Source organism: Clupea harengus, unplaced genomic scaffold (assembly GCF_900700415.2).
Source record: "Clupea harengus unplaced genomic scaffold, Ch_v2.0.2, whole genome shotgun sequence".
NCBI classification, from domain to species: domain Eukaryota; kingdom Metazoa; phylum Chordata; class Actinopteri; order Clupeiformes; family Clupeidae; genus Clupea; species Clupea harengus.
In genome coordinates, this window is record NW_024879579.1 from 40,656 (window position 1) to 68,576 (window position 27,921).

The 27,921-nt window shown below is 40.5% G+C and overlaps 8 gene segments (V, D, J or C); all 8 read left to right on the forward strand.

Annotated features, from left to right (window-relative positions):
* The first annotated feature begins 474 nt into the window (after positions 1–474).
* Positions 475–1,067, forward strand: LOC122129026. The segment is given in 2 exon segments: positions 475–566; positions 697–1,067. Coding segments are annotated over 2 exon segments (414 nt in total).
* A 917-nt stretch (positions 1,068–1,984) lies between these two features.
* LOC122129027 lies at positions 1,985–2,490 on the forward strand. The segment is given in 2 exon segments: positions 1,985–2,070; positions 2,177–2,490. Coding segments are annotated over 2 exon segments (366 nt in total).
* An 8,545-nt stretch (positions 2,491–11,035) lies between these two features.
* On the forward strand, positions 11,036–11,845 carry LOC122129012. The segment is given in 2 exon segments: positions 11,036–11,246; positions 11,382–11,845. Coding segments are annotated over 2 exon segments (492 nt in total).
* Positions 11,846–12,570: 725 nt separating this feature from the next.
* On the forward strand, positions 12,571–13,125 carry LOC122129013. The segment is given in 2 exon segments: positions 12,571–12,658; positions 12,752–13,125. Coding segments are annotated over 2 exon segments (402 nt in total).
* A 2,798-nt stretch (positions 13,126–15,923) lies between these two features.
* On the forward strand, positions 15,924–16,600 carry LOC122129010. The segment is given in 2 exon segments: positions 15,924–16,132; positions 16,236–16,600. Coding segments are annotated over 2 exon segments (504 nt in total).
* A 4,450-nt stretch (positions 16,601–21,050) lies between these two features.
* LOC122129028 lies at positions 21,051–21,644 on the forward strand. The segment is given in 2 exon segments: positions 21,051–21,191; positions 21,295–21,644. Coding segments are annotated over 2 exon segments (396 nt in total).
* A 1,076-nt stretch (positions 21,645–22,720) lies between these two features.
* LOC122129017 lies at positions 22,721–23,261 on the forward strand. The segment is given in 2 exon segments: positions 22,721–22,800; positions 22,913–23,261. Coding segments are annotated over 2 exon segments (363 nt in total).
* A 2,040-nt stretch (positions 23,262–25,301) lies between these two features.
* LOC122129018 lies at positions 25,302–25,872 on the forward strand. The segment is given in 2 exon segments: positions 25,302–25,413; positions 25,547–25,872. Coding segments are annotated over 2 exon segments (351 nt in total).
* Positions 25,873–27,921: the final 2,049 nt, after the last annotated feature.

Here is a 27,921-nt window from a genome sequence, read left to right on the forward strand (position 1 = left end):
CAGACATCAAACATCACAATAGCTGACACATTTTAAATGGCACAATAGTGTGACATTAATGTGACATTGCTTACTGAGCCCAAGTATACAATATTAGCTTCTTTATCCCTTTCATGCCACTTGCATTCCTTTGTCTGAGTGTTTCAGCGGTGCCGTTAAAATAAGCTGTGATGCTCGTGGAGTGGTGGACTGATATAAAGAAAAATATCTCTTTAGTTCAGTACATTACAGGTATATACTATACTGTACAGTTACAGCCAAAAAATCAGACCCCTATTGCCTTCATCAACATGTTGAGACATTATGAAGCCCCAGACATCATCGTTTTAATTCTGCATAGTCATAATCATCACAGTTTGAATTTGCAACTCAGATTCTGGTTATTTTTCCCCTCTGCCATTGGATGATCTTGTCTGATCCCATTCCCTGTGTATAAAGCCCTGATGAAACAGTCCACATAAAGGAGCAGCGTCCTCTTCCTCTGCCTCAGTTGAGCTGTAACAGCTTGACACCAGCACACATTATGGTTCCCACCAGTGTCTTACTGTTGCTGACAGCTGCATCCTGTGAGTCTCTCTGGAGGCTAGACTAGCAAAAACAATACAGCCATCAGTGTACCATTACATTACATTATCTTTATGTAATGAATGCATGCAACTAATAACTTGATTGTTTTTTGTTTATTTGTTTGTTTAGATGTTCAGTCGGATGTTGAGCTCACTCAGCCCAGCTCCATAGTAATTAAGCCTGGGGACCCTCTCACCATCCCCTGTAAGGTGTCTGGATATTCTCTTACTGAATGCTGTAGCTATGCGACGGCATGGGTTCGACAGCCTGCAGGGAAAACACTGGAGTGGATAACACACATATGGGAGAATGGAGATATTTACAAGGCAGATTCCCTGAAGAGCAAGTTCAGCATCTCTAAAGATCCCTTCAGCAGCACAGTGACTCTGAGAGGGCAGAACCTGCAGACTGAAGACTCAGCTGTCTATTACTGTGCCAGGCTACCACTGTTATACCAACCAGTAGAGGACCTGTGCAAAAACTTTACTGACACAATATAAACAATACAAAATGCTTGAGTAGAATTAATGTTTAAGCACAGTATAGACAATTACTCAGCATATTACATTTGTGTGAAACAACATTAAAATAAAGTAAAATAAATATTCAGAAAATGTGAAATGGGTGGGCTCCATGTACCTATCCAAACCAAGCCCGAACTGTGCTGACATCACTAGTCCCTCTTGCCCCCTCTTGGCCAATCAACGCTGCAGTACTTATTTCAGCTGGTAGAGGGCAGCCTATGAAAACTCTCGTTCACCTTTTTAACTCCTCATCAGAACACACTGCTGTGAAGTCTGAGCTACTGTGTAACACTCTACTGTCAAACTGTCAGTGACGGCTGTGTGAAAAACAAATGCTGCTCTCTGAAATAGAGAAGGTGTCACTACCACTGGTGAGCTATTGCAGGCTATCAACCTTCTTTAACCACTGGAGTACAGCCTGCAAGAAGAAAAAAGTGTGAATTATTAAAATTGTCATCCCTTGTATTGTCCTTCTTCAAACTAGAGAAGGTTTAATTAGGCACGAGTTTCTACATGAATTCATCTTTTTTTCAGACAATAGATGATATAAATTAACTTATATCAACTATTCCCGTTTCATTTTAATATATTTTAACAGCTAGTAAGAGCTCATATCAGTTGAAATGTTTGTAAGCTCAGCCAAGAGAATGGAATAAAGCAAAATGAAATGCAGGCCATTTAATGAAACAAGTCAAAACAGTGACTTCTAGCCAGTGAAAAGGCCAATGCTTGAGAATAAGAAACTTTGTGAGATCAACGACATCTAAATGTGGAGAGCCTCTATTCCCCTTTATGAAAGTCAAGAGGGCTGTCTATGCAAAGTCATGCTTCACTTCACTCCTTTATAACTGCCCTTGCTCTATTCTCATTCCCCATTCCCTTTGATTGTCTTGCAGGAACAGCTACAGTACACATTTAGATAGAAGAATGAACAGAAAAACATTTTACCATTTCATTTTCATACTTCTATTTGGACAAGGTAATGTGGATGTAAGACTACACAAAACAGTACCATGTATAATATTGTAACATTCACCTCTGGCATTGCATACAAAGTAACCATTGTTTAACATATTATTTTCCAGGTGTTATCTGTGATGAGATCAGACTAGATCAGTCTCCTGCTCAAGTGAAGACACCAGGAGGGACAGTTAAGATCTCCTGTAAAATATCTGGATTTGACATGAGAGGATACTGGATGCACTGGATCAGACAGAAACCAGCTGGGAACCTGGAGTGGATTGGAGCGATGAACTCTGGATCAGTTTATTATGCAGAGTCTCTGAAGGGCCAGTTCACCCTGACTGAAGACGTCCCCACCAGCATGCAGTACTTAGAGGCCAAGAGTCTGAAAGCAGAGGACACTGCTGTTTACTACTGTGCACGACAAGCACAGTGACTGAAGCTGGTGAAGCAGCTGCACAAAAACTATGTGCCTAAATTCTGGAGTACTTCAGAAAATATCCAGCAAAAACAAACATTCAAACAAACAATCTTGCCAGTGTCAAGGATGGTTCATTTGTTAAATAGAAGCCAAGGCCTATGAACTATCCTCCACTGGATGGCAATTTCCAGCAGAGTTAAATATGGATAAAACACACGGCATATTGTATTTCTGTGCTGTCCTGCTAACTCTAGGAGGCACCATAGTGATAAGAAAGACAGGGTTCTCAGATAGGACAGGACAACAGATAGCTCAAAACAGAAAGTATTAGGCTCACTGTGTTGATTAAAACAATTAAAACTGTATAAGCCATTCAATTCTATATAACTTGTTGATCAGTCAACACAGGCTGTTGAATACCATTGACGCATAAGGTTGAGTTCCTAAGTTGGCTCTTTTTTAAACAAATGTTTGTGGTACAAAACTGAAAAAAGCTTGTTCCTGGCACCCACACAGTCAAAAACACGTGCCCCTTCAACCACGCCCAGGTATCCTATCACTGTCTCTTACAGCCTCCCAATTAGGCTTCCCTTCAGTCTCCCAATCCGCCTCTAGAGGGGGTGAACGCTCTCAAACACACAAACTCAACAATCAAAACTGATAGATAAGAAAGGAAATGTCACTTAAATACATGTTTGGCTCCTACAACTGTGTTGATTAAGAGGAGGGGTTATGCAAAGTCCTCCCTCAGTCCAAGCCTTTGCTAACACATATTTTGCTGTCTTCTTTTGAACGGTGCATTTGTGATTTTGAAGTTGCATATAGAGCATCTCATTTGCAATGAATTTTAGTACTGTCTGGTGTTCCATGGTCCTCTCCCTCATGGCCATAGTTGGTAAGTATTTGCTGGCTCTTACTACTCTGTGCTTTCTCTCTGATATAATTCCACTAATGTTTTATACATATCAACAGGCTCAAAAAGTCAAACACTGACAGAATCTGAATCGGTGATCTTGGAGAATCCCATAAACTGACCTGCACAGCCTCTGGTTTTACATTCGGGGATTACTGGATGGCTTGGATCAGACAAGTACCTGGAAAAGGGTTGGATTGGGTTGCATCTATCTCATACTGGGCTGGAAGTGAAATGTATGACTCTACTGCTGTCAAGGGAAGGTTCACCATCTCCAGAGACAACAGCAGGAGTCAGGTGTATCTGCAGATGAACAGCCTGAAGGCTGACGACACTGCTGAGTGTGGAGAGATGAACACAAACTCACAGTGAAAAGAAGGGCACTGAACTGTGACTGTCAGTTTAAAAGCACAGTTTTACAGTCATATGCCTTGCTTGGCCCATGTTGGACAGCAGGTGGCATCAGAGATGTAGAATATGGGGACATTTCCATGAACTACTCAACACCACACAATGAAACATTCATTAACCTGAAATCAGATACAAATGTTACATTTCTTTCATTACAGTGAAGCTGCAAGTGAATCAGTGTATGCAAGCATATTATGTTGAAATTGATTAAAATAAATCATATTCCAAGGTAATACCACAAAACTGACACCAAAACAATAAAGTAAGCAATGATATCAAATCCAGTAGGCCTACATACACATTAATTTTAACTGATTCTAAGTACAAAGTCTCTGTTCAAATTAGGAGGAGAGAATATTATTCTAAATTCTAGATATTGTTCTAAAAGCATGAAAGTGTAATTTAGTGTTAATCACCATTATGTACAGTACAAGTGGGTGAGCTTTTTTTCTCAAAGTAATCAGCCGGTGTGCTCATAAGATGGATGATTCAGACATACTATCATGTCAAGGAAGGATATTTCATGTCCCTAACCATGTTTCAATACTGATGAATTGTAGATTTACATTTAAAACAATCAAAGCAACAGTGATTATCTGCAGTATGAAAGCATCTAACCCATATGTAGGATGTGCTCATTCATTTTGATACTAACTCTGAATTCATAGGAGGTAGGAGTCAATAATGTCAAGTCTTTATTTGATCTAAACATTGTGTAATTACAACCGTTCAAAATATGATCTTTATTCGATAATTTAATTTATGTGCATGTAATGTAATGCATGACACAGAATGATCCACTAATTACTTCCTCAACTCTTGTCTCCAGCTGTCTGTCTTCCTCCCTTCCCCTCTCCCTCCCTCTCATATAAAACTTCTTGTGTGGCTTCAGCTCTTCAGAAGGTCCTGGACTCTGGAGAACTCTGAAGAGCAGCTCAGCTTTCATCATAACCATGATGACTTCATCTCTACTGCTGCTGCTGGCAGTCGTTACCTGTGAGCTAAAGACACAAGATAAAATCAGTAAAATCTAAAGAGTAAATCGTTATTTCTACATGTTTCAATAACTCCCTACTATCCTCTTTACAGGTGTTCATGGTATTGAGCTCATCCAGCCAAGTCATATGGATGTGAAACCAGGGGAGTCATTCTCCCTCTCCTGTAAGATTTCAGGGTTTTCAGCTAGTCACTACTACAACTGGATACGCCACTCTGCTGGGAAAACAATGGAATGGATTGGGTGGATAGGTGGTGATAGTGGACAAAGTGGGACCACAGACTCATTAAAGAGCAAGATCAGTTTCACTAGAGACACCTCCACTAACACAGTAGTCTTACAAGGCCAGAACTTCCAGACTGAGGACACAGCTGTGTATTACTGTACTCGAAACCCCACACCATGACAAACATGCTGCTTCCTCACACAAAAACATCAGCTGGGCCACCACTCCAGTAACACTAGCATGTCACAGCAATAACACCATGCAGTCATATTGTTGTATTGTTGAGATGGACTTCTCTGCATGAGTCTACCTCAGTCTCCCCTCCTCTTCTCAGCTCATTATTTTCCATCCCACTGTCCATCTTTTTACTGGCTATACTAGCCCAGTGCACAGACTGTACTGCCTTGCAGTACAAGAAATAACAATCTACTTTTACATTCTAGAGTTCTATTTTTCAATTTTTTTACTTCTGTTTTATTTCAAATAAATAATTAAAATGCACGTGGTATATATAAAGCAATAAGGTGTTGTAGTCACCAAACCATTACACAACAATCGTGAGAAAAAAGTCTGCTGGCACAATTAACGTTTTTATAACATGAACATAATTTCATAGCTGCTCACATAAACACCGTGCATTAACATCTTAATCCTGAAGTCCTCAAAATACATCCATCAATATGCACGAAATACCCATCTAAGTGGTCTTTCTGTGTAGGTAGAGATTGTGTAAAACCTATTTAACATCTTACCTGATGGTGCAGTGTTCCTGTGGTTCAACTGGTACAGCAATGTCATGTTATTTCACTGAAAATAGTGTGAGGTGAAAATGAAAAAAACTAAAGGCTGTGCAACATGTATGCATAGTCAGTGAACACTCTGAAATAGATTTGAGGATGATAAGTAACATGACCAAAAAGCTATTGAAGTTTGAAGATTTATTTTGAATTAAAACATTTAGTTACAACCTGATATGAAAATAAACTAAATAAAGGCTGTGCAATGTGTATGCATACATTTTGAACAGTTCAACATAATTTTTATGTTTCTAGTTCATGTTGTTGAAAAGCTATTGACTTTTGAAATTTTAAATGTGTAATTTGTTGATGGTCCCTAAACATACGGGTGTCCAAATGTCTGTTGAATATCGAACTTCCAACCAACTTTACCACGGTCTAATGCGGTCTGTATTTCATATACCACTGTCACTTTTCATAGGTTTTACAGTGTGTTTCACAGTTCGCTTCTTGCACTAACACTGAATAATTTTTTATGTGATGACTTATTTTGCTTTTGTAAGCCAATACTTTCAAGATCAGTCAATAAATATTGTTGGTTTTGACTTATGTTACCCCTTCTTTATGATGTTACTGGACATATCATGTGTCCTGTTAAGCTATGTTACATCATACAACATTTGAGACACGTGGATAATGAAAAAGTGGGATAATTTAATGTGGAGCCACATCATGTTTGCTTATGAAGGCTCCTGGATGCAACTTTCTTCCATAGCTTTCCACCTGTAACTTGCTACTCTAGCTATGTAGCAAGAGGGGACATATTACTGTTGTGTGCTGCCAATAGTGGACAAAAAGGTAGTGCTGTATGAGTTAATCAGCTAACTTAATGTACCTACTGAATGGGTCGCCTTAATCATTATAAAAAAAATTGCCCCCCCCTGAGAATTTTAGCGGTTAGCTGCGTTGCTCATTCCACGAATGCACAAGCCTTACAAGTTGTACCTCGTTGTAAAGGTGACTAATCAGGCTTTCCAACGATATAAAATACAATACCAATTTGTATTATTAAAGGGGAGGAATAATCAACCGGAATAACGTTTCCGAACTTTTTTTGTGGAGTGTATGTATTAATATATGCAAATCATAATTTGAATGTCTGAATTTAGTTTCATTAGATGCTCAATGCAATGTTGAGCTCACTCACTTCATGATCATTATGCCTGGAGAGTCTCTCTCCTTCATCCGTAAGGTGTCTGGATATTAGTGCGATGACTACGTGACTATGACTGTGATAGAGATAATGAACTTGTTCCCACAAGATAACTACTTGTGCGCAAAAGATAAAGTATCACCTTTCAGGACTTTAGAGGCTTTGTACGGCTTCATGTTTGAAATGTGAAAAAATTAGTTCACACATGGATCTGAAGGTAACATTGTCCGAGGTTGAACCAGATGTTCTAAACTCTGAGTGACTTAGTTTGATGGTGAAAACAGCTGGCAGAAACAGCTGCGCAGAAGCACTGTTTCACAAAAATGGACATGCTGCAGAGTGATCGGTGAAGGTGTGGTCAAAGGCACTAAGTGGGCAGAGCCAGGCCTAAGTTAATTAGTGAAAGACTTGGTTAAAGCCGACCAATAGCACTATCAAGCAATCCCTTTAAACGACATTACAATGTAAGAAGATGGCAACATCAACGTGGGTTATGGACAGTGTTCGCCAGGAATAAACCTTAGTCCTTCTTCTGTTGTCTGTCGACGTTATTTTTGTTGAGATCAATATAGTCCATCTCACATTAGATATACTGACGATATGGGATATCCCAGAGACAGGGAAAGAAACTGATGCGTAAAATGCAAGAGCAGCAGTGACCAGTAGCCTACATAAACCAGGAATGCATACGAAATGGGAGGTTGCAAGCTATGTTTGTGTTGATGAATTTTAAATCCTGGACCAATTTGAATGCAATCTCTTTCTGCTTTTTTTGGAAAATGCTGGTGTAGTACATTTCCTCTTCTGCCTTGGTCTAATTAGACAACTATATGTGAATAGAAATAACAACAAATGTCATTATCGCGGATTTACATGTGGACTACTGAATTATTTATTTGAATATAATTATTTACCACAAGCATGGAAAGAAATCTACATATTCACACGGAGGTATAATCATCAATATCATAATCCTTATCACCACAACATGAAAAGCACACCAGGCGTACATTCAGCCTAATGTGTCTTTAAACCCCTTTATAAGGCCTCAAGAGGGCGGTCTATGCAAAGTAAAAAATTCGAGCCTATATCTAACCGCACATTTTCTAAAGCTCATTATGAACACCAGGTGTTGAAAGCTCTCACCACAACACTCACCACAATGGCAGAGAGGTCATTTTGCCACTTTCTTTTTATGCTGATGTGGCTACAGGGTAATTTATTTACTGTTTTTCTACATTTCAGGTGCATGTTGCACAGTTAGCTATTGTTCTTGAGCTATTTTATTTCATGTTAACTATGTAGGGCATTTTATTTGAACAGTGTGATATTAGTACTTAGTACAGTAATAGTAGTATTGTTGTTTGTGTTGTTTTATGTACAATCAGTAAACTGAAACGGTCTATGTGAAGTAATAGTTTGTATGTGTATTGTTATCTCCTAGGAATTACATGTGAAGAGAGAATGGATCAGTCTCCTGCTCAGGTGAAGACACCAGGAGGGACAGTTAAGATCTCCTGTAAAATATCTGGATTTGACATGACAGATTACTACATGAGCTGGATCAGACAGAAACCAGGAGGGAACCTGGAGTGGATTGGCGGAATAGACTCTGGATCAGGAAACAATGTTGATTATGCAGAGTCTCTGAAGGGCCAGTTCACCCTGACTGAAGACCTCCCCACCAGCATGCAGTACTTAGAGGCCAAGAGTCTGAAAGCAGAGGACACTGCTGTTTACTACTGTGCACGAGAGGCACAGTGACTGAAGCTGGTGAAGCAGCTGCACAAGAACCATGTGCCTAAATTCTGGAGTACTTTAGAAAATATCCCGCGAAAACAAACACAAATGTCTACATGGTGATGAAGTTTAAAACAGTGCAGTGCCCCCCCCCCCCCCATATCAAACTTCTCTGCTTTGTTTTATCCATCTGACTCATTGCCCTCTCTTTACTCTAACTCATTGCCAGTCATGCACTATAAATACAGTATATATACATTGACATTTGCATTGAGATTGATCTAAGAGGTTTACACACGTGAATGAATTAGAGTAGATTAGAGTAGATGTGTAAAAACTCAATAATACGTGTATTTTACCTCAAGTGCTTAACTACTGAGGGCATCTATCCACTACAAACTTGGAGGAAAGAAGTTAGTCTCTAACTCCTCCAGAAAAACAAACACAGGAGCATCTCTACTACTCTTTCAGGAGGAAAGAAGTTAGTCTCCAAGAGTCCTGGAAAACAACAAACACAGGAGCCCTTTCAAGAGTCCTGGAAAACAACAAACACACTAGCCCTTCACTACTCTTTCAGGAGGAAAGAAGTAAATCTCCAAGAGTCCTGGAAAACAACAAACACAGGAGCCCTTCACTAATAATCTCCAAGAGTCCTGGCTATGTTTGCCCTCTGGCGCTACCAGAGGACCGGAGATAGCTCTCCTGGAATATACCTACCCTAATACTCTTGACTATGCTTTTGTCTCTTATGGAGACCGGAATATACCTACCCGTATATTCCTCGCTTTTGTCGACCGGAGTTAGCTCTCCCAAAGAATATACTCACATACAGCTCAGAGTCCGATCACTAGTCCCATCAGATTCCGTCACTCTCGGCTCACCTCGCTGGCAGGCTCTGGCCTCCTTCCAATTCAAGTTGGAGGACTTTAGAAAAAGGAGTCTTGTACTCCCCCGTACGGTTCAGATCCCGATGATTAGCCCAGCGAGGAAAGCCGATGAGGTTGTTGGAATCCCGGACACGAGCCCCCAAATATGTTAGGTGAAAATTCACCCTAGTTACCTCAGGACCACGGAGCTGCATATAAGTATATTTATTAGACAAACAACAATTGCAATCGGGCTCACTCCTAGGAAGTTTTGCAATGTTGGAAGAAGCACAGTTCGAACCTTCTTATCACCTCTGGTCTAAACATGCTCTTGTACAGATGCAGACTAAGTGGCACCTAATATTCTCAGTTACACACACGCAGAAACACAGAAAAGCCATGTTCCTGCTTACATAAGTACATGATTCATATAAGGTAATTAATAATACAAGGCACTTGATTATTATATTCTTAAGTCATTAACAGTGTTTGGAAATTATCTCCATCAATGCCCAGGTACCGTATCACCGTCTCTTACAGCCTCCCAATTAGGCTTCCCTTCAGTCTCCCAATCCGCCTCTAGAGGGGGTGGACGCTCACAAACACACAAACTCAACAACAGGAAATATCACTTAATATTAAATACATGTTTGGCTCCTACAACGGTGTTGATTAAGAGGAGGGGTTATGCAAAGTCCTCCCTCAGTCCAGGCCTTTGCTAACACATGTTTTGCTGTCTTCTTCCGAACAGTGCTTTTGTGATTTTGAAGTTGCATATAGAGCATCTCATTTGCAATGAATGTTATTACTGTCTGGTGTTCCATGGTCCTCTCCCTCATGGCCATAGTTGGTATCTGCTCTCTCTTACCACTCTGTGCTTTCTCTCTGAGGAGAGGAAATAAAGTATGAACAAAACCATGAAGCATTTCATCTCCCTGTTCATCCATAAGCTGAAGGTGGTAATTCATGTGAAGATGTACTGTCGGCAGACATTAAGTCTGTTTCCATGTAGACCTCTGAGCAATGTTGTTTCTGATGAAAGCACTCACACAGGGAACCGTTATCACTGAGAGCATCAAAACTGACCCAAGCTCAAACATTCTGCCTGTGCGAAGATACCATTGTTGTTTTCTTGCAATGCAAGCATGAACACACATCATGAGAGAAGCTGCACACTATAGACTTCTTTAACATCATCAAAATATGCCCCAAAATGTGACGGCAAACTAATTCAGTTTGTATTCTTTATATGGTGATGTTAAGTGTTATGTACAAATCGCTTTCTTTCTTTGCATGAGGACCCCATAAGGAGATCCCATTTCCCTCAGTTTGAGGTTAACACAGACCAGTTGGCAGATGCATCCTGTGTGTGTGTGTCTGTGTGTGTGTGTGTGTGTGTGTGTGTGTGTGTGTGTGTGTGTGTGTGTGTTCAGAATGGACGATGGTGGGGAGGGTGACATAGGTGGATTCCAGCCCTCTACACAGTTCTAATTCTAGCATGTCATCGATACACACCTTTCCTTTTCCGCCATCATGCCATGCAAAACCAACAATCTCCTTTACATATATACATCTCTCAAACTAACCAGATCAAAAGGGAAGTAACATATCATCAATAGCTGAACATGAACATCATAACAGGAATCCTGCTGCTGCAGATGCTGACTGGTGAGTACTCCCAAGGTGTCACTGATATGTAATATGTCTAAAAATCTATATGGTTCTCTGTCCAAATAGTGGATGAGAATATAATGTGAAAATATCTATTTTATTGATCTTAGTGTTTTTTTCTACATTTTCCAGGATTGCAGAGTCAGATATTGTCTGAGTCTGAACCAGCTGTTGTAAAACCTGGTCAATCTCATAAACTGACCTGCACTGCTTCTGGGCTGGACTTTGATGGCTACTGGATGGCTTGGATCAGGCAGGCTCCTGGGAAAGGGCTTGAGTTTGTTGCAATTATCGAGAATGACAGTAATCGCAAATTTTATTCAACCGCTGTTCAAGGGAGATTCACCATCTCCAGAGACAACAATGTGGACCAGCTGTATCTGCAGATGAACAGTCTGAAGACCGAGGACACGGCTGTTTATTACTGTGCCCGAGACACACAGTCACAAAAGAGGCTGCCTTGCAGTACAAGAAATAACAATCTACTTTTACATTCCAGAGTTCTATTTTTCATTTTTTTTTTACTTCTGTTTTATTTCAAATACATAATTGAAATGCACGTGGTATATATAAAGCAATAAGGTGTTGCCTTTTTGTAGTTTTTTGAGTTACAACACCAAGCCGTCATACAACAATCATGAGAAAAAGACTGCTGGCACAATTAACGTTTTTATAACATGAACATAATTTCATAGCTGCTCACATAAACACCGTGCATTAACATCTTAATCCTGAAGTCCTCAAAATACATCCATCAATATGCATGAAATACCCATCTTAGTGATCTTTCTGTGTAGGTAGAGATTGTGTAAAACCTATTTAACAGCTTATCTGATGGTGCAGTGTTCCTGTGGTTCAACTGGTACAGCAATGTCATGGGTTTGATTCCCAGGAAGCACACATCCTTCTACAAAATGTATAGATGTACAATACTGTAAGTCATTTTGGATAAAGCACCCACTAAATGCCTAAGCTACATAAACATCAACTATCTAGCAACAAGAATAGCAAAGAGCATGTGGAACTGGAACATTGAACTGCTACTTAGATGTTAATGTACTGGGGCTTTTAGTAGCACTTCATGCTAAGAAAAGGAGAGTTGTGAGAACACTAAAATCTGTATGATAAGAGGTTTTAGGAGTGGGTACATTTACACCTTTCACAGTCCCGTTGTGACAGACAGTGAAGACATTATTTTCCCTTATGAAATCCTAAAGATGTAAATATCTGTTTGCATCAGTGAACAAGGCCACTCCCTACTGCACGGGTTATGGCTTATAAATAGCTATTAGACTCTGAATTCATATTGTCGAGTCATAACCTCAATATCTTCAGTCTTGTCATTGTGGAGATATTTACTGGAGCAATGATGCTTTTAGGTGGTGGCATTGTTCTGACTTTCTTTTCATGTGAGTATTATCATCCTCTCCCTCCTCGAACACAACTGATCTAAAGGGTTCAGAAAAAAAATCATTTTAACGCTCTTATTTTTTGTCTTTAAGATGTTTATGGCCAGTCCCTGACCTCCTCTGGTCCAGTGGTGAAGAGACCTGGAGAGTCAGTCACTCTGTCCTGCTCTGTGTCTGGGTTTTCCATGAGCAGCTACTGGATGTCCTGGATCCGTGAGAAACCAGGAAAGGGACTGGAGTGGATTGGATATATTGATGGTGGCACTGGCACAACATTTGCCCAGTCTCTCCAGGGCCAGTTCTCCATCACCAAAGACAGCAACACTCTGCACTTACAAGTGAAAAGCCTGAAAGCTGAGGACACAGCTGTTTATTACTGTGCTCGAGGGACACAGACACACAAGGGCCTGCAGAGCTGTACAAAAACAACTCTGAAATCTGTCACTACATAGGGAACTGAGATGTTAATATACCTGAATAAAATATTTTTTCTCAAGGTGAAAGGGGATCTACAATGTCTGTTAGATGTCATTCAACTATAGAGCTTTCTCTCCAGCCATCAGGTCAAATTCTGACCATTTAACAGAACAAACAAGCTCTCAGCACCATTTACAATGATGAAGCTTCTGTATGCAGTTCTCTAACTGTTTCATCATAAGGGTGCAGTTTAATAATTCACAAATGCAAATCAGGTAAGGCTGCAGCATGGTGAGTCTCTGACCCCTGACCTCTCTGACCTGTCGTTGTCTAACCACCGTTGCAACCTTGGACATTACAACCGCCGTTCAGCGATTGTGTGCATCTCACAGCATAGTTCCAATGATCAATTGCAAAGATGGTCACAAAGTTTGGTGGTTGGAACGTGTACTTGAGACCGGCAATTGTTAAGTACAAGGCCGCTCCAACAGCTGCTCTAGTAAATGTGTAGGACTCATTTTTACCCTCTACATTCTGTCATTAACAACGTTGTTGGAGCTATGGTGGTTTGAACAAGGGAAGGGGCTGTTTGCGACGCAGCTACTATGGTTCTGAGACACAGTTGTGAGTAGGTCTGTATTTCAGCCAACGCTCCAGCATACCACTGTCGTTCAGCAAGGACTTCCGTCGTTATTCTTGAAACGCACTCCTGGAGAGTCAGTCTGTCTTCATTATGGTCAGCCTCTGGCCCCCTCTGGTCCAGTGGTGAAGATACCTGGAGAGGAATGCCCTTATAGGGCCTTATGAAGCTAGGCTTCATAGAAAGTGTTACCAAACTTGGTTGCTCATTACACCACATAATAGCTGTCAGTCTGCCCCAGGGCAGCTGTGGCTACTGATGTAGCTTACCACCACCGGTATGACTGTGTATGAATGACTACTGGACTCTGGACTCTGTAAAGCGACTTCGGGTATTTAGAGAAGCGCTATATAAGATTGAATTGATTGATTGATTGATTGACATAATGATCATTAAGACAGGAGTTCACATCGCTTACACATCTGGAGGGCATGACATTCCTGGAAAATATACATGATAACAAAAATATGTGAAATGTATTATGAATTTATTATTATTATGATAGCATCAGTTAGCTATCATGTTGTGTCATTTCACCATGTTATCAGAATACTTTAGTTATTGAATCGTCTCATAAAACATGTAGAGTGTCATGAGATACTGAAACCCCTCACACATGTCGGGCACCATTAAGGCTGTAGGGGCGACCTACACTGGACAGTCTATCCGTGTGCAGAAGGGCTTGGGATCCTGGACCAGTGTGTTAGGGCTCTAATATCTGGATGTGGGAAGCATTTTATCTTTGGCAGAACTATTTCTACCTTTAGCCCAGGTTACATGTTCCTTAAAGTACATAGAGCTCCTATGTGTCTTCAGTTAGCTACTTTATCTTAGCTGAGGTTGTCAGTGTGGAACAGAAACAGCAGGGGGCAGTGTTCTCTCTCACATCAGAGATCCAACCAGTGAGTTAAAAAGGAGGGCAGGTTAAGGGAACGTAGAGAATGACATTTACTAGAACCCTTTGCTAATTCTCAAAGACAGAGGTAAAAATATTTCTGAGAGAGACAATTTCCTCAGAGTAATATTAGCCAAATGTCCAGCAAACAAACAAACTAAAATCAGCTTAAATACGGCCAACAAATCTAAACCTCTCTAACAGTAACATGCCAGAAATGCTCTGTGTTTGTGACTGAGAACATTTCAGTTCTAGGCTGTGGGTAATCAGTTACTATATTCCTTATTTCTTTTCTTTCTAGGTCTCTCCTCGTTGCTTGTCGTATGCAAACTGCAAACACCCCATTTAAACCATGGCTTTGCATCTCAACTATTGTACAGACTAGTACAGCACAGAAGAGCAACTCACCCCCACCAGTTCAGCTCCAACACAAACCACCCTGACCCCTGACCCTGACCCCTGACCCCTGACCTCTGACCCCTGACCCCTGCATCTCTGCTGCTGCTGCTGCTGTTGGCAGCCTCCTGTGAATCGTCAAAGTGTCAAAGGAGGACATTCTGAATTCAGTGTATGCATTCTGAATGTTTATATTTCTACACGTGTCTTTTACGGGTGTGTGCAGTGCCGTTGTTCTTACTCAACCGAGTTCCATGATGACAGCCTGGTCAGACTTTGAGTCTCTTCTGTAAAGTGGCTGGGTATTCACTCGACAAGCTGCTGTTCTCCTACACACTGGATACGGCAGTCAGCAGGAAAAGCACTGGACTGGATATCAGGCATAGACTATGATGGGGACACATACGTTCAGCTTCTCCAGAGACACCTCCAGTAACACAATAAGTCTCCAGGGCCAGAATCTACAGGCTGGATTCACAGCTGTGCATTACTGATGTTCAGATAAATAAAACTACTGTACCAGTCAACCATGGCGTTGCATTAAGAAAGCACACTGATAGAAAGGCTGACTTACTCACCAACACACACAAACAAAAATTCAAATATTTTCTTCAAAAGGGTATTTTTTTTAAATGTTCTAAACTTTTCTCAAGCAATAGTTTAGGGTGTGCCACTGGCTTAAACAAGTTCATGAACTTCTTAGACTCTTGTCGGATTGATCTTGAAACAGGAGGGCAGAATAATTACAGTACAGAAGACCATTGTGTATGAACACACTAAATACTATATGATATGTTGAGTGTATGGATGCCAAGGAGAAATGTTATTTTAAACGTTTATTGGTTTCCACCTTAAACGTAATGTAGGTTATTTTAAGGAGTATTTGCATGAATACTCTTACAGCTGAACAGGTCCTTGCTTTTTTCCCTGTGACATGACCAGCTGTGTGCATAGATGCAAAGATGCTACTGAATGTTTGCCTATTTAAACTGCAGCAGTCAGACAGTCAGCTATTTCCACACAGAGGTAGAGAAGAGCAGGTTTGATTTAGATCCTCCCTGTTCCACTCCAGTACCAGCCATGCTGCCTGTAGTCCTGCTGCTGATACTGTTGAGATCTGCAACCTGTGAGTGAATGACACCACTATTAGAATTTAGTGTTCAGTCCAGCTAAAATGTGACTGTAGAGTAATTCATTCATAACTTGTTATCTTTACTCCTATTTTTCAGTGGTCAGAGGTCAGATTGTGCTCACACAGTCTCAACAGCCAGTGATGGAGAGTCCAGGAGGAACTCTCAAACTGACTTGTGCCTGCAGTGGATTTAGTGTGGGGGACTATGGCATGCACTGGGTCCGCCAAGCTCCAGGGAAAGGACTGGAATGGATTATTTACTACTATACTGACAGTTACAAGAACACAGCCCAGACAGTCCAAGGCAGATTCACTGCATCCAAGGACAGCTCTAAACTCTACCTGCATATGACCCAGTTGAAGTCTGAGGACACTGCAGTCTATTACTGTGCTAGAGATTCACAGTGGTTAAACCAATACAACCAGCCACACAAAAACCCTTCATGACAGACAGACAACAGAGCTTCTGCTTCAGGCACCTGCTATAACAGTACATTCATTCATGTCTCAAGAGACACAAAACAGGGAAACACAGTGGATCTAATAACTGGATATAAATGATAAATAGACTATAGGCAATAGAGTATAGATACAGTTGGTAGGTCAATTATAGACTATGGGTATTTTGAATGGCTATCAGTGACAATGTTCCAGGTGTATATTAATATTACTCATTGGGTGGTCACTGTTCCCCTCTTGCTGTTAAATATCAGCATCTTTCTGTCTTTCTTCTTTACTCTTCCCACCAGCCTTCCCCTTCCATTCTGTTCAAAATGGACAGTGCTTTGTGTGTTTGGTGTTTTTAATGGTTTCCATCAGTTTTGCAATTTGTGAAAATTAAAATGCTCATTCGTTTTCACACTGCATATAACGTTCAAATGTTCAAATATTCTCTACCTCACTTTTCCATAACTCCAGAACCTTCAGGTTAATTTCCATAGCCCCTCGTTCCCACAACCAAAGGTCCCAATATATTTTCCCATGTAAACATTTAGCCTTTAGGTTGAGTGTGGTAACCTGAAGGATGAGAGCTATATCAGAAGCTATTCACTATTCTAAAGCAATGACATTTCAATATACAAGGGAAAATGGCTTGTGCCTATTTTGTCTGCGCATATGGAAATGATTTGTTTGGCCTAAGCTATGTCTGTATTTATCTGTATTTTGTGTATTTCATGAGTGTCAGGTAAATGTTGGTGGATATAATTGTATTTTACAAGCAGACAACCAGGTTCTCCTCCTCTTCCTGGCTCTATCAATCCAAGTTTGCAAAGCAAAGGGAGTTTATTTCTGTGGTGATATAACTTTGGTCCACTGACTCTACTGACAGATACTGACTTCACAACAAAGCAGAGATATGAACATGATGCGAGTAATCTTGATAGCAACCTGCTCGAGTGGTAAGCATGTCCAAAAGATTTTCTGCTTTGTGCTGGAAGAGATTTTTGATATTAGTTTTTTCAGTTGTTTATGGCCAGTCTCTGACCTCCTCTGGTCCAGTGGTGAAGAGTTCTGGAGAGTCAGTCACTCTGTCCTGCTCTGTGTCTGGGTCTTACATGAACAGCTACTACAGACCAGTCCTCCATTAGCAATGGCCCCTCCAAGATGCACTTATAGATGAAAAGCCTGGAAGCTGAAACAGCCACATGTGGTCATAGTCTAGAATCCCAATGGCACAAATGACCACGGTGATGCACAGGAAGAAGCCTGTCACCTGCCACAAGGCCTGCAGGCATCATTGTGAACAGTTTAGTTATATCTGACGACAAAGACATCATGGTGAAAACTTTAGTTATATCTTTAGTTAAATAAATGCCAATAAATTCTGTAATTTGTAATAAAATCTTACGACAAAGACATCATGGTGAAAACTGGCTGAACCTAACTGACACTGGCTAGGCTGGCCCTGCATTCACAAACTCTCATTCACAATGCAGTGTCATTTGCATACTAGCGTGACAGCCAAGGAGTTTAGAAGTATTGCCTGAAGGTACTAACATAATATGATATATGATAATATATCATCTCTACTGCTTTTGGATTTTTCTTATTTTTACTTTTCTTACATTTATACTAGTATGATTTTAACACATGCATCGTCAGTTTATTAAATTACACCAGAGAGAGGAATGCTTCAAAAATTAAATAAATGCCAATAAATTCTGGTTATGCCAGTTGCCTTACCAAAGTTAATAAGTAAGTGCTGAAAGCCCAAAGAGATCCCAAACATATTCTCAGTACTAAATAAGGTGGCTCTAATGGGGCACATAGATTTGTAGTAAACATAAAGGTTGCAATTATTATGATTTGATAGATATGATAAATAAAGAAAAAACTTGAAGTTTCTACAAGTGATCTTGATGACACATATTTTCCTGTAATACCCTATTATGTCAATAGGTGGCAGTGTAAGAGTGGAATAATTAAGTTCTGGCGAGGAATGGAAAGAGAGGAGGAGCACTCCGTCACTTATTCCATGCCAGCGTGACGTGGGCAGTCTATGCAAAGTCATCCCAACTTCACCATCTTATATACTCTCACCATCAAATGAAATTGTATGCAACGGCTGTTTTGGAGACGACATCAGTAGAATGGAGCTGAGGATCATTTGGTGCACTGTTGTGTTTTTGGTCTACCCAGACAGTATGTGCTATAGAAAGATATCCAATGCAGCGCTGTATGGATTCAGTGTCTGTGTTAAGACTACTGTGGTTATTATATTATTTGTTTCTAATTTGATATGTTTTACTTACAGGTGGTAGAGGCCAGACTATGCGTGAGTCTGAGTCCGTGGTTCTTAAACCTGGAGACTCCCACAAACTGACCTGCACGTACTCTGGCTTTAGCAGTGATCCTCATGTAGCTTGGATCAGACAAGCAGCTGTAAAAGGGCTGGACTGGTTGTCTTATATTTCCTCTAGCAGTGGGACTATATACTCACAAGCTGTCCAGGGACGGTTCACAACGACCAGAGACAACAGCAAGAGTCAAGTCTTTTTACACATGAGCAATCTGAGACCTGAAGACACAGCTGTGTACTACTGTGCTCGTGAATCACAGTGACAGAAACAACTACACTGCTGAACAAAAACAACATGTGGTTTTCCCACTGCCTATGTGAAGTACGAGACGATGCTGTACTTCATTGCCAAATGTTAGGTTGCAGGTGTACTGCAATGACTTCAGAGCCTATGAGTCTGTGAGGCCACTGGCCAGAGTTTGAGACCCAGCAAGAAAATATTCTCTATACCATTATTATAAAACCACATTACCACATTATAAAACATTATTTTGCATTACAAAACGATCTGTCGAATTAGAAATATTGTGAAACTCAGTGGGAATTGACGAAATTCTGGTTTAGCGAAGAACTATGTGTCTATGTGTAAAACCAATCAAATGAGTCAAACATATGTCTATTTAGCGTGAAGAAAACACAACTGAAGAAAAGCAAGGCCTGTGTAGAAGAGTGCAAATTATGTCCAAATGGATTTACCAAATCAGATGAAACGACCACAGCATAACCTCTCCATGAATAAAGTCAAACTACCGCACATGTGTACAGTTTTATAATCATATATATTGAAAGCAAATTATTCCCATTTCATATAATCGAAATGTCAATTATGATTATTTGTATGCATCGCATATATTGCTTATATTTCCCTTAATAGCATCTTCAGCTCCTTTTTCCAAAACATATCTTTTTTTTCCATTTAAAATGTTTTAAGGCATTGAGCATTTATCCCACCATAGCCATAAGTGACTTCAATAGATATAATTTCAACACAAAGACAAAGGTCTGTGGTTTTCAATGTGGCATGAAAAGAAGAGGATGTCTAGAGTTACCTCTTTTTAATGATTTTGTCACCATTTGGTGAAAATCCCTTTCAACAAGTGCCATCGGGATTTATTTTCCGATACTGACCAGCAGGCTATACATTATCCAAGACATCCAAACGTCGGGGAGGCCCATTAAAGTCAATGGAACATTTTGTGACCATCTGAGGAGCCGTGTAATACAAAGAAATAATGCATGCATTTGCTGATTACCTTTCCACTGATCTTTACAATGGCTTCAGTGTCAAAGGAGGAAATTCTGAATTCAGTGTCTGCATTCTGAATGCTTATATTTCTACACGTGTCTTTTACGGGTGTGTGCAGTGCTGTTGTTCTTACTCAACCGAGTTCCATGATGACAGCCTGGTCAGACTTTGAGTCTCTCCTGTAAAGTGGCTGGGTATTCACTCGACAAGCTGATGTTCTCCTACACACTGGATACGGCAGTCAGCAGGAAAAGCACTGGAGTGGATATCAGGCATAGACTATGATGGGGACACACAAGTTCAGCTTCTCCAGAGACACCTCCAGTAACACAATAAGTCTCCAGGGCCAGAATCTAGAGGCTGGATTCACAGCTGTGCACTACTGATGTTCAGATAAAAAAAACTACTGCACCAGTAATCATGGTGTTGCATTAAGAAAGCACACTGATAGAAAGGCTGACTTACTCACCAACACGCACTGAAAAAATAAAAATCTTTTCTTTAAAAGGGTATGGCTGAAAATGTTCTAAAGCAATAGTTTAGGGTCTGCCACTGGCTTAAACAAGTTCATGAACTTCTTAGACTCTTGTCGGATTGATCTTGAAACAGGAGGGCAGAATAATTACAGTACAGAAGACCATTGTGTATGAACACACTAAATACTATATATGATATGTTGAGTGTATGGATCCCAAGGAGAAATGTTATTTTAAACGTTTATTGGTTTCCACCTTAAACGTAATGTAGGTCATTTTAAGGAGTATTTGCATGAATACTCTTACAGCTGAACGGGTCCTTGCTTTTATACCTGTGACATGAGCAGCTGTGAGCATAGATGCAAAGATGCTACTGGATGTTTGCCTATTTAAACTGCAGCAGTCAGACAGTCAGCTATTTCCACACAGAGGTAGAGAAGAGCAGGTTTGATTTAGATCCTCCCTGTTCCACTCCAGTACCAGCCATGCTGCCTGTAGTCCTGCTGCTGATACTGTTCAGATCTGCAACCTGTGAGTGAATGATACCACTATTAGAATTTAGTGTTCAGTCCAGCTGAAATGTGACTGTGGAGTAATTTATTCATCACTTGTTATCTTTACTCTTATTTTTCAGTGGTCAGAGGTCAGATTGTGCTCACACAGTCACAGCAGCCAGTGATGGAGAGTCCAGGAGGAACTCTCAAACTGACTTGTGCCTGCAGTGGATTTAGTGTGGGGGACTATGGCATGAACTGGGTCCGCCAAGCTCCAGGGAAAGGACTGGAATGGATTTTTTACTACCATACTGAGAGTAGCAAGTACACAGCCCAGACAGTCCAAGGCAGATTCACTGCATCCAAGGACAGCTCTAATCTCTACCTGCATATGACCCAGTTGAAGTCTGAGGACACTGCAGTCTATTACTGTGCTAGAGAGTCACAGTGGTTAAACCAATACAACCAGCTGCACAAAAACCCTTCATGACACAGAGACAACAGAGCTTCTGCTTCAGGCACCTGCTATAACAGTACATTCATTCATGTCTCAAGAGACACAAAACAGGGAAACACTCAGTAGATCTAATAACTGGATGTAAATGATCAATAGACTATAGGCAATAGTGAAAATTAAAATGCTTATTTGATTTTCACACAGCATATAACGTTCAAATGTTCAAATATTCTCTACCTCACTTTTCCATAACTCCTGAACATTCAAGTTGAATTTCACAGCCCTTCTTTCCCACAACCAAAGGTCCCAATACATTTCCCATGTAAACATTTAGCCTTTAGGACTATCAGAAGATATTCACTATTCCAAAGCAATGAAACTTGAAGGGAAATGGCTTCAATAACTGAATCATTGTAATAAATGCCTGTTTTGTGTGCTCATATGGAACCTATCTGTTTGGCCTATGCTATGTCTGTATTTAGCTGTATTTTGTGTATTTCATTAATGTCAGGTAAATGTTGGTGGACTGAATTGCATTTCACAAGCAATAATGAGCAACTCTGAAGCCGAGTTTGCAAAGCAGAGGGAGTTATGGATTTTTCTTATGTTTACTTTTCTTACCTTGTACCAGTATGATTTTAACACATGCATTGCCAGTTTATTAAATGACACCAGAGAGAGGAATGATTCAAAAATTAAATAAATGCCAATAAATTCTGCTTATGCCAGTTGCCTTGCCAAAGTCGATAAGTAAGTGTTGAAAGCCCAAAGAGATCCCAAATATATTCTCAGTACTAAAGAAGGCTGCTCTAATGGGGCTAATAGATTTGTAGTAAACACAAAGGTTGCAATTATTATGATTTGATAGATATAAGAATAAACTTGAAGTTTCTACAAGTAATCTTGTCGACACATCTTTTCCTGTAATACCCTATTATGTCAATAGGTGGCAGTGTAAGAGTGGAATAATTAAGTTCTGGCGAGGAATGGAAAGAGAGGAGGAGCACTCCCTCACTTATTCCATGCCAGCGTGACGTGGGCAGTCTATGCAAAGTCATCCCAACTTCACCATCTTATATACTCTCACCATCAAATGAAATTGTATGCAACCGCTGTTTTGGAGACGACATCAGTAGAATGGAGCTGAGGATCATTTGGTGCACTGTTGTGTTTTTGGTCTACCCAGACAGTATGTGCTATAGATAAATATCCAATGCAGCGCTGTATGGATTCAGTGTCTGTGTTAAGACTACTGTGGTTATTATCTTATATGTTTCTAATTTTATATGTTTTACTTACAGGTGGTAGAGGCCAGACTATGCGTGAGTCTGAGTCCGTGGTTCTTAAACCTGGAGACTCCCACAAACTGACCTGCACGTACTCTGGCTTTAGCAGTGATCCTGAAGTAGTTTGGATCAGACAAGCAGCTGGAAAAGGGCTGGACTGGTTGTCTTATCTTTCCTCTGGCAGTGGGTCTATATATTACTCACAAGCTGTCCAGGGACGGTTCACAACGACCAGAGACAACAGCAAGAGTCAAGTATTTTTACACATGAGCAATCTGAGACCTGAAGACACAGCTGTGTACTACTGTGCTCGTGAATCACAGTGACAGAAACAACTACACTGCTGAACAAAAACAACATGTGGTTTTCCCACTGCCTATGTGAAGTACGAGACAATGCTGTACTTCATGGCCAAATGTTAGGTTGCAGGTGTACTGCAATGACTTAAGAGCCTATGAGTCTGTGAGGCCACTGGCAAGAGTTTGAGACCCAGCATGAAAATATTCCCTATACCGTAAAACATTGTAAAACATTATTTTGCATTACAAAACGATCTGTCGAATGAGAAATATTGTGAAACTCAGTGGGAATTCTGTGTCTATGTGTGAAACCAATAAATTCAGTCAAACATACATATATGTCTTCTTAGCGTAAGCAAAACACAACTGAAGAAAAGCAAGGCCTGTGTAGAAGAGTGCACATTATGTCTAAATGGATTTACCAAATCAGATGAAACGACCACAGCATAACCTCTCCATGAATAAAGTCAAACTACCGCACATGTGTACAGTTTTATAATCATATATATTGAAAGCAAATTATTCCCATTTCATATAATCAAAATGTCAATTATGATTATTTGTATGCATCGCATGTATTGCTTATATTTCCCTTTATAGCATCTTCAGCTCCTTTTTCCAAAACATATCTTTTTTTTCCATTTAAAATGTTTTAAGGCATTGAGCATTCATCCCACCATAGCCATAAGTGACTTCAATAGATATAATTTCAACACAAAGACAAAGGTCTGTGCTTTTCAATGTGGCATGAAAAGAAGAGGATGTCTAGAGTTACCTCTTTTTAATGATTTTGTCACCATTTGGTGAAAATCCCTTTCAACAAGTGCCATCGGGATTTCTTTTCCGATACTGACCAGCAGGCTATACATTATCCAAGACATCCAAACGTCGGGGAGGCCCATTAAAGTCAATGGAACATTTTGTGACCATCTGAGGAGCCGTGTAATACAAAGAAATAATGCATGCATTTGCTGATTACCTTTCCACTGATCTTTACAATGGCTTCAGTGTCAAAGGAGGAAATTCTGAATTCAGTGTCTGAATTCTGAATGTTTATATTTCTACACGTGTCTTTTACGGGTGTGTGCAATGCTGTTGTTCTTACTCAACCGAGTTCCATGATGACAGCCTGGTCAGACTTTGAGTCTCTCCTGTAAAGTGGCTGGGTATTCACTCGACAAGCTGCTGTTCTCCTACACACTGGATACGGCAGCCAGCAGGAAAAGCACTGGACTGGATATCAGGCATAGACTATGATGGGTACACATACGTTCAGCTTCTCCAGAGACACCTCCAGTAACACAATAAGTCTCCAGGGCCAGAATCTACAGGCAGGATTCACAGCTTTGCATTACTGATGTTCAGATAAAAAAAACTACTGTACCAGTAAACCATGGCGTTGCATTAAGAAAGCACACTGATAAAAAGGCTGACTTACTCACCAACACGCACAGAACAAATACAAATCTTTTCTTCAAAAGGGTATGGCTGAAAATATTCTCAATTTTTCTCAAGGAATAGTTTAGGGTCTGCCACTGGCCATCTTATTGATATTTTTATTTTTATTTCAGTTACCTACATTATTTTTGTACTGTTAGTTATAGTTCTAGTATTAGTTTTAGTTAACTATAGTTACCCTGGTCTGCACCCATGAAAAAGCCCATGATCTAGTATGAACACCCAGCCTAACACAGACTTGCCGTCAAATAAGCTCACGTAAATTATATTAATTATATGATGGGGCATTAGGGACCTATAACAATAATGTATATGTAGAGTTCTGGCTAATAAATAGACAGCTACAGCTAAATGGGTCAGAAGAAAAGAGTTAAAGATAATATATAGAGAAAAGAATAATGCCTCACACGCAGGTAACGGATAGGCCATATAAACAAATGCATATCATGAAAAATGTCAAGTAATTAAATGATCATGATCCCTTCACATTTCAAAAGAGCAAACATCTAGAGGGCAGTATGCTCATGTGAATAACACACACACTCACAACACAGACAGATTCACACACAGCTCCTGCTCTGCATCCAGTTCCTCTTGTATGCAAACCCCGTCCTCCCTCCTGCCTTATGAAACAAACACATCTGAGTGACTGCGATCCTTCAGAAGCTCCTGAGCAGCAGAGAGGACCAGATAGTCACTGTTCACGTCAGTAGTACACCATGTTTCCTTCATGTCTGCTTCTTGTTGGGGCTCTATATGGTATGTATGCCACTGTCATATCTGTAAGGATGAGGAACACAAATACACATGACATAATGTGATTTTCCTCATAGAATACACAGAATAATATGTGTCTGCTGTTACTTTTTTTGGTTTCTTTTTTGTCCAGCAGGTATTCAGGCTGATGAACTTACACAGCCAGCTTCAGTGGTAATCCAGCCAGGACAACAGTTGACCATCGACTGCAAAGTCTCTTATTCTCTGACTAGCTATGCCACAGCATGGGTTCGTCAGCCAGCAGGAAAACCATTGGAGTGGATCAATATAATCTGGGGAGGTGGAAGCACAGACCATAAAGATTCACTGAAAAACAAGTTCAGTGTCTCCAGAGACACCTCCAGTAAGACAGTGACTCTACGAGGCCAGAATATTCAGCCTGAAGACACAGCTGTGTATTACTGCGCTAGAAGATCACCACAGTGATACAACAAGCCTCATGCCAATACAAAATCTTTTTAGTCTATCTCTGCTTCAGAAAACAATTACCATTAATAAATTATAGGAAAAGCTTTTCATTAAAAATGTCTAGCACTGTGGCCCCCCAATTTACGGGCTACAATGCCTGCGGGGACACAGATTTGATTCCGGCCTCATTTCGTTTCCCGATCCTCTCCCCACCTCTTCACTCCTCCTCACTTCCTGTCCAAAATATTCCACTATCCTATCCAAATAAAGGCTTAAAAGCCCATAAATAAATCTTTAAAAAAAAATAATAATAATGTTTAGCATTCAGTTTAGTCTTAACTATCAGCAGGGGGCAGTGTTCTCTCTCACATCAGAGATCCAACCAGTTAAAATGGAGTTGAATTGAGTTAAAATGGAGGGCAGGTGAAGGGAACGTAGAGCATGGCATTTACTAGAAGACTTTGCTAATTCTGAAGGACAGAGTTAAAAAAAAAATCTGAGAGAGACAATATTAGCCAAATGTCCACCAAACAAACAAACTAAAATCAGCTTAAATATGGCCAACAAATCTAAACGTCTCTAAAAGTAACATAACAGAAATGCTCTGTGTTTGTGACTGAGAAAATGTCAGTTCTAGGCTGTGAGTAATCAGTTAGTATATTCTTTATTTCTATTCTTTGTAGGTCTCTCCTCGTTGCTTGTCGTATGCAAACTGCAAACGCCGTCCTCCCCATTTAACCCATGGCTTTGCATCTCAACTATTGAATAGACTAGTACAGCACAGAAGAGCAACTCAGCCCCCACCAGATCAGCTCCAACACAAACCCGTGACCCCTGACCCCTGACCCGTGACCCGTGACCCGTGACCCTTGACCTCTGACCCCTGACCCCTGCATCTCTGCTGCTGCTGCTGCTGTTGGCAGCCTCCTGTGAATCGTCAAAGTGTCAAAGGAGGACATTCTGAATCCAGTGTCTGCGTTCTGAATGTTTATATTTCTACACGTGTCTTTTACGGGTGTGTGCAGTGCTGTTGTTCTTACTCAACCGAGTTCCATGATGACAGCCTGGTCAGACTTTGAGTTTCTCCTGTAAAGTGGCTGGGTATTCACTCGACAAGCTGCTGTTCTCCTACACACTGGATATGGCAGCCAGCTCCAGTAACACAATAAGTCTCCAGGGCCAGAATCTACAGGCTGGATTCACAGCTGTGCATTACTGATGTTCAGATAAATAAAACTACTGCACCAGTCAACCATGGCGTTGCATTAAACAAATGTTTGTGGTACAAAACTGAAAAAAGCCTGTTCCTGGCACCCACACAGTCAAAAACACGTGCCCCTTCAACCACGCCCAGGTACCATATCACTGTCTCTTACAGCCTCCCAATTAGGCTTCCCTTCAGTCTCCCAATCAACTTCTAGAGGGGGTGAACGCTCTCAAACACACAAACTCAACAATCAAAACTGATAGATAAGAAAGGAAATGTCACTTAATATTAAATACATGTTTGGCTCCTACAACGGTGTTGATTAAGAGGAGGGATTATGCAAAGTCCTCCCTCAGTCCAGGCCTTTGCTAACACATATTTTGCTGTCTTCTTTTGAACGGTGCATTTGTGATTTTGAAGTTGCATACAGTATATGGCATCTCATTTGCAATGAATGTTATAACTTGCTGGTGTTCTATGGTCCTCTCCCTCATGGCCATAGTAGGTATCTGCTCTCTCTTACCACTCTGTGCTTTCTCTCTGAGGTGAGGAAATAAAAGTAGGATGAACAAAACAATGAAGCATTTCATCTCCCTGTTCATCCATGGGATGAATGTGCTAATTCATGTGAAGATGTACTATAGGCAGACATTAAGTCTGTTACCATGTAGACCTCTGAGCAATGTTGTTTCTGATTAAAGCACTCACACAGGGAACCGATATCACTGAAAGCATCAAAACTGACCCAAGCTCAAACATTCTGCCTGTGCGAAGATACCATTGTTGTTTTCTTGCAATGCAAGCATGAACACACATCATGAGAGAAGCTGCACACTATAGACTTCTTTAACATCATCAAAATATGACGGCAAACT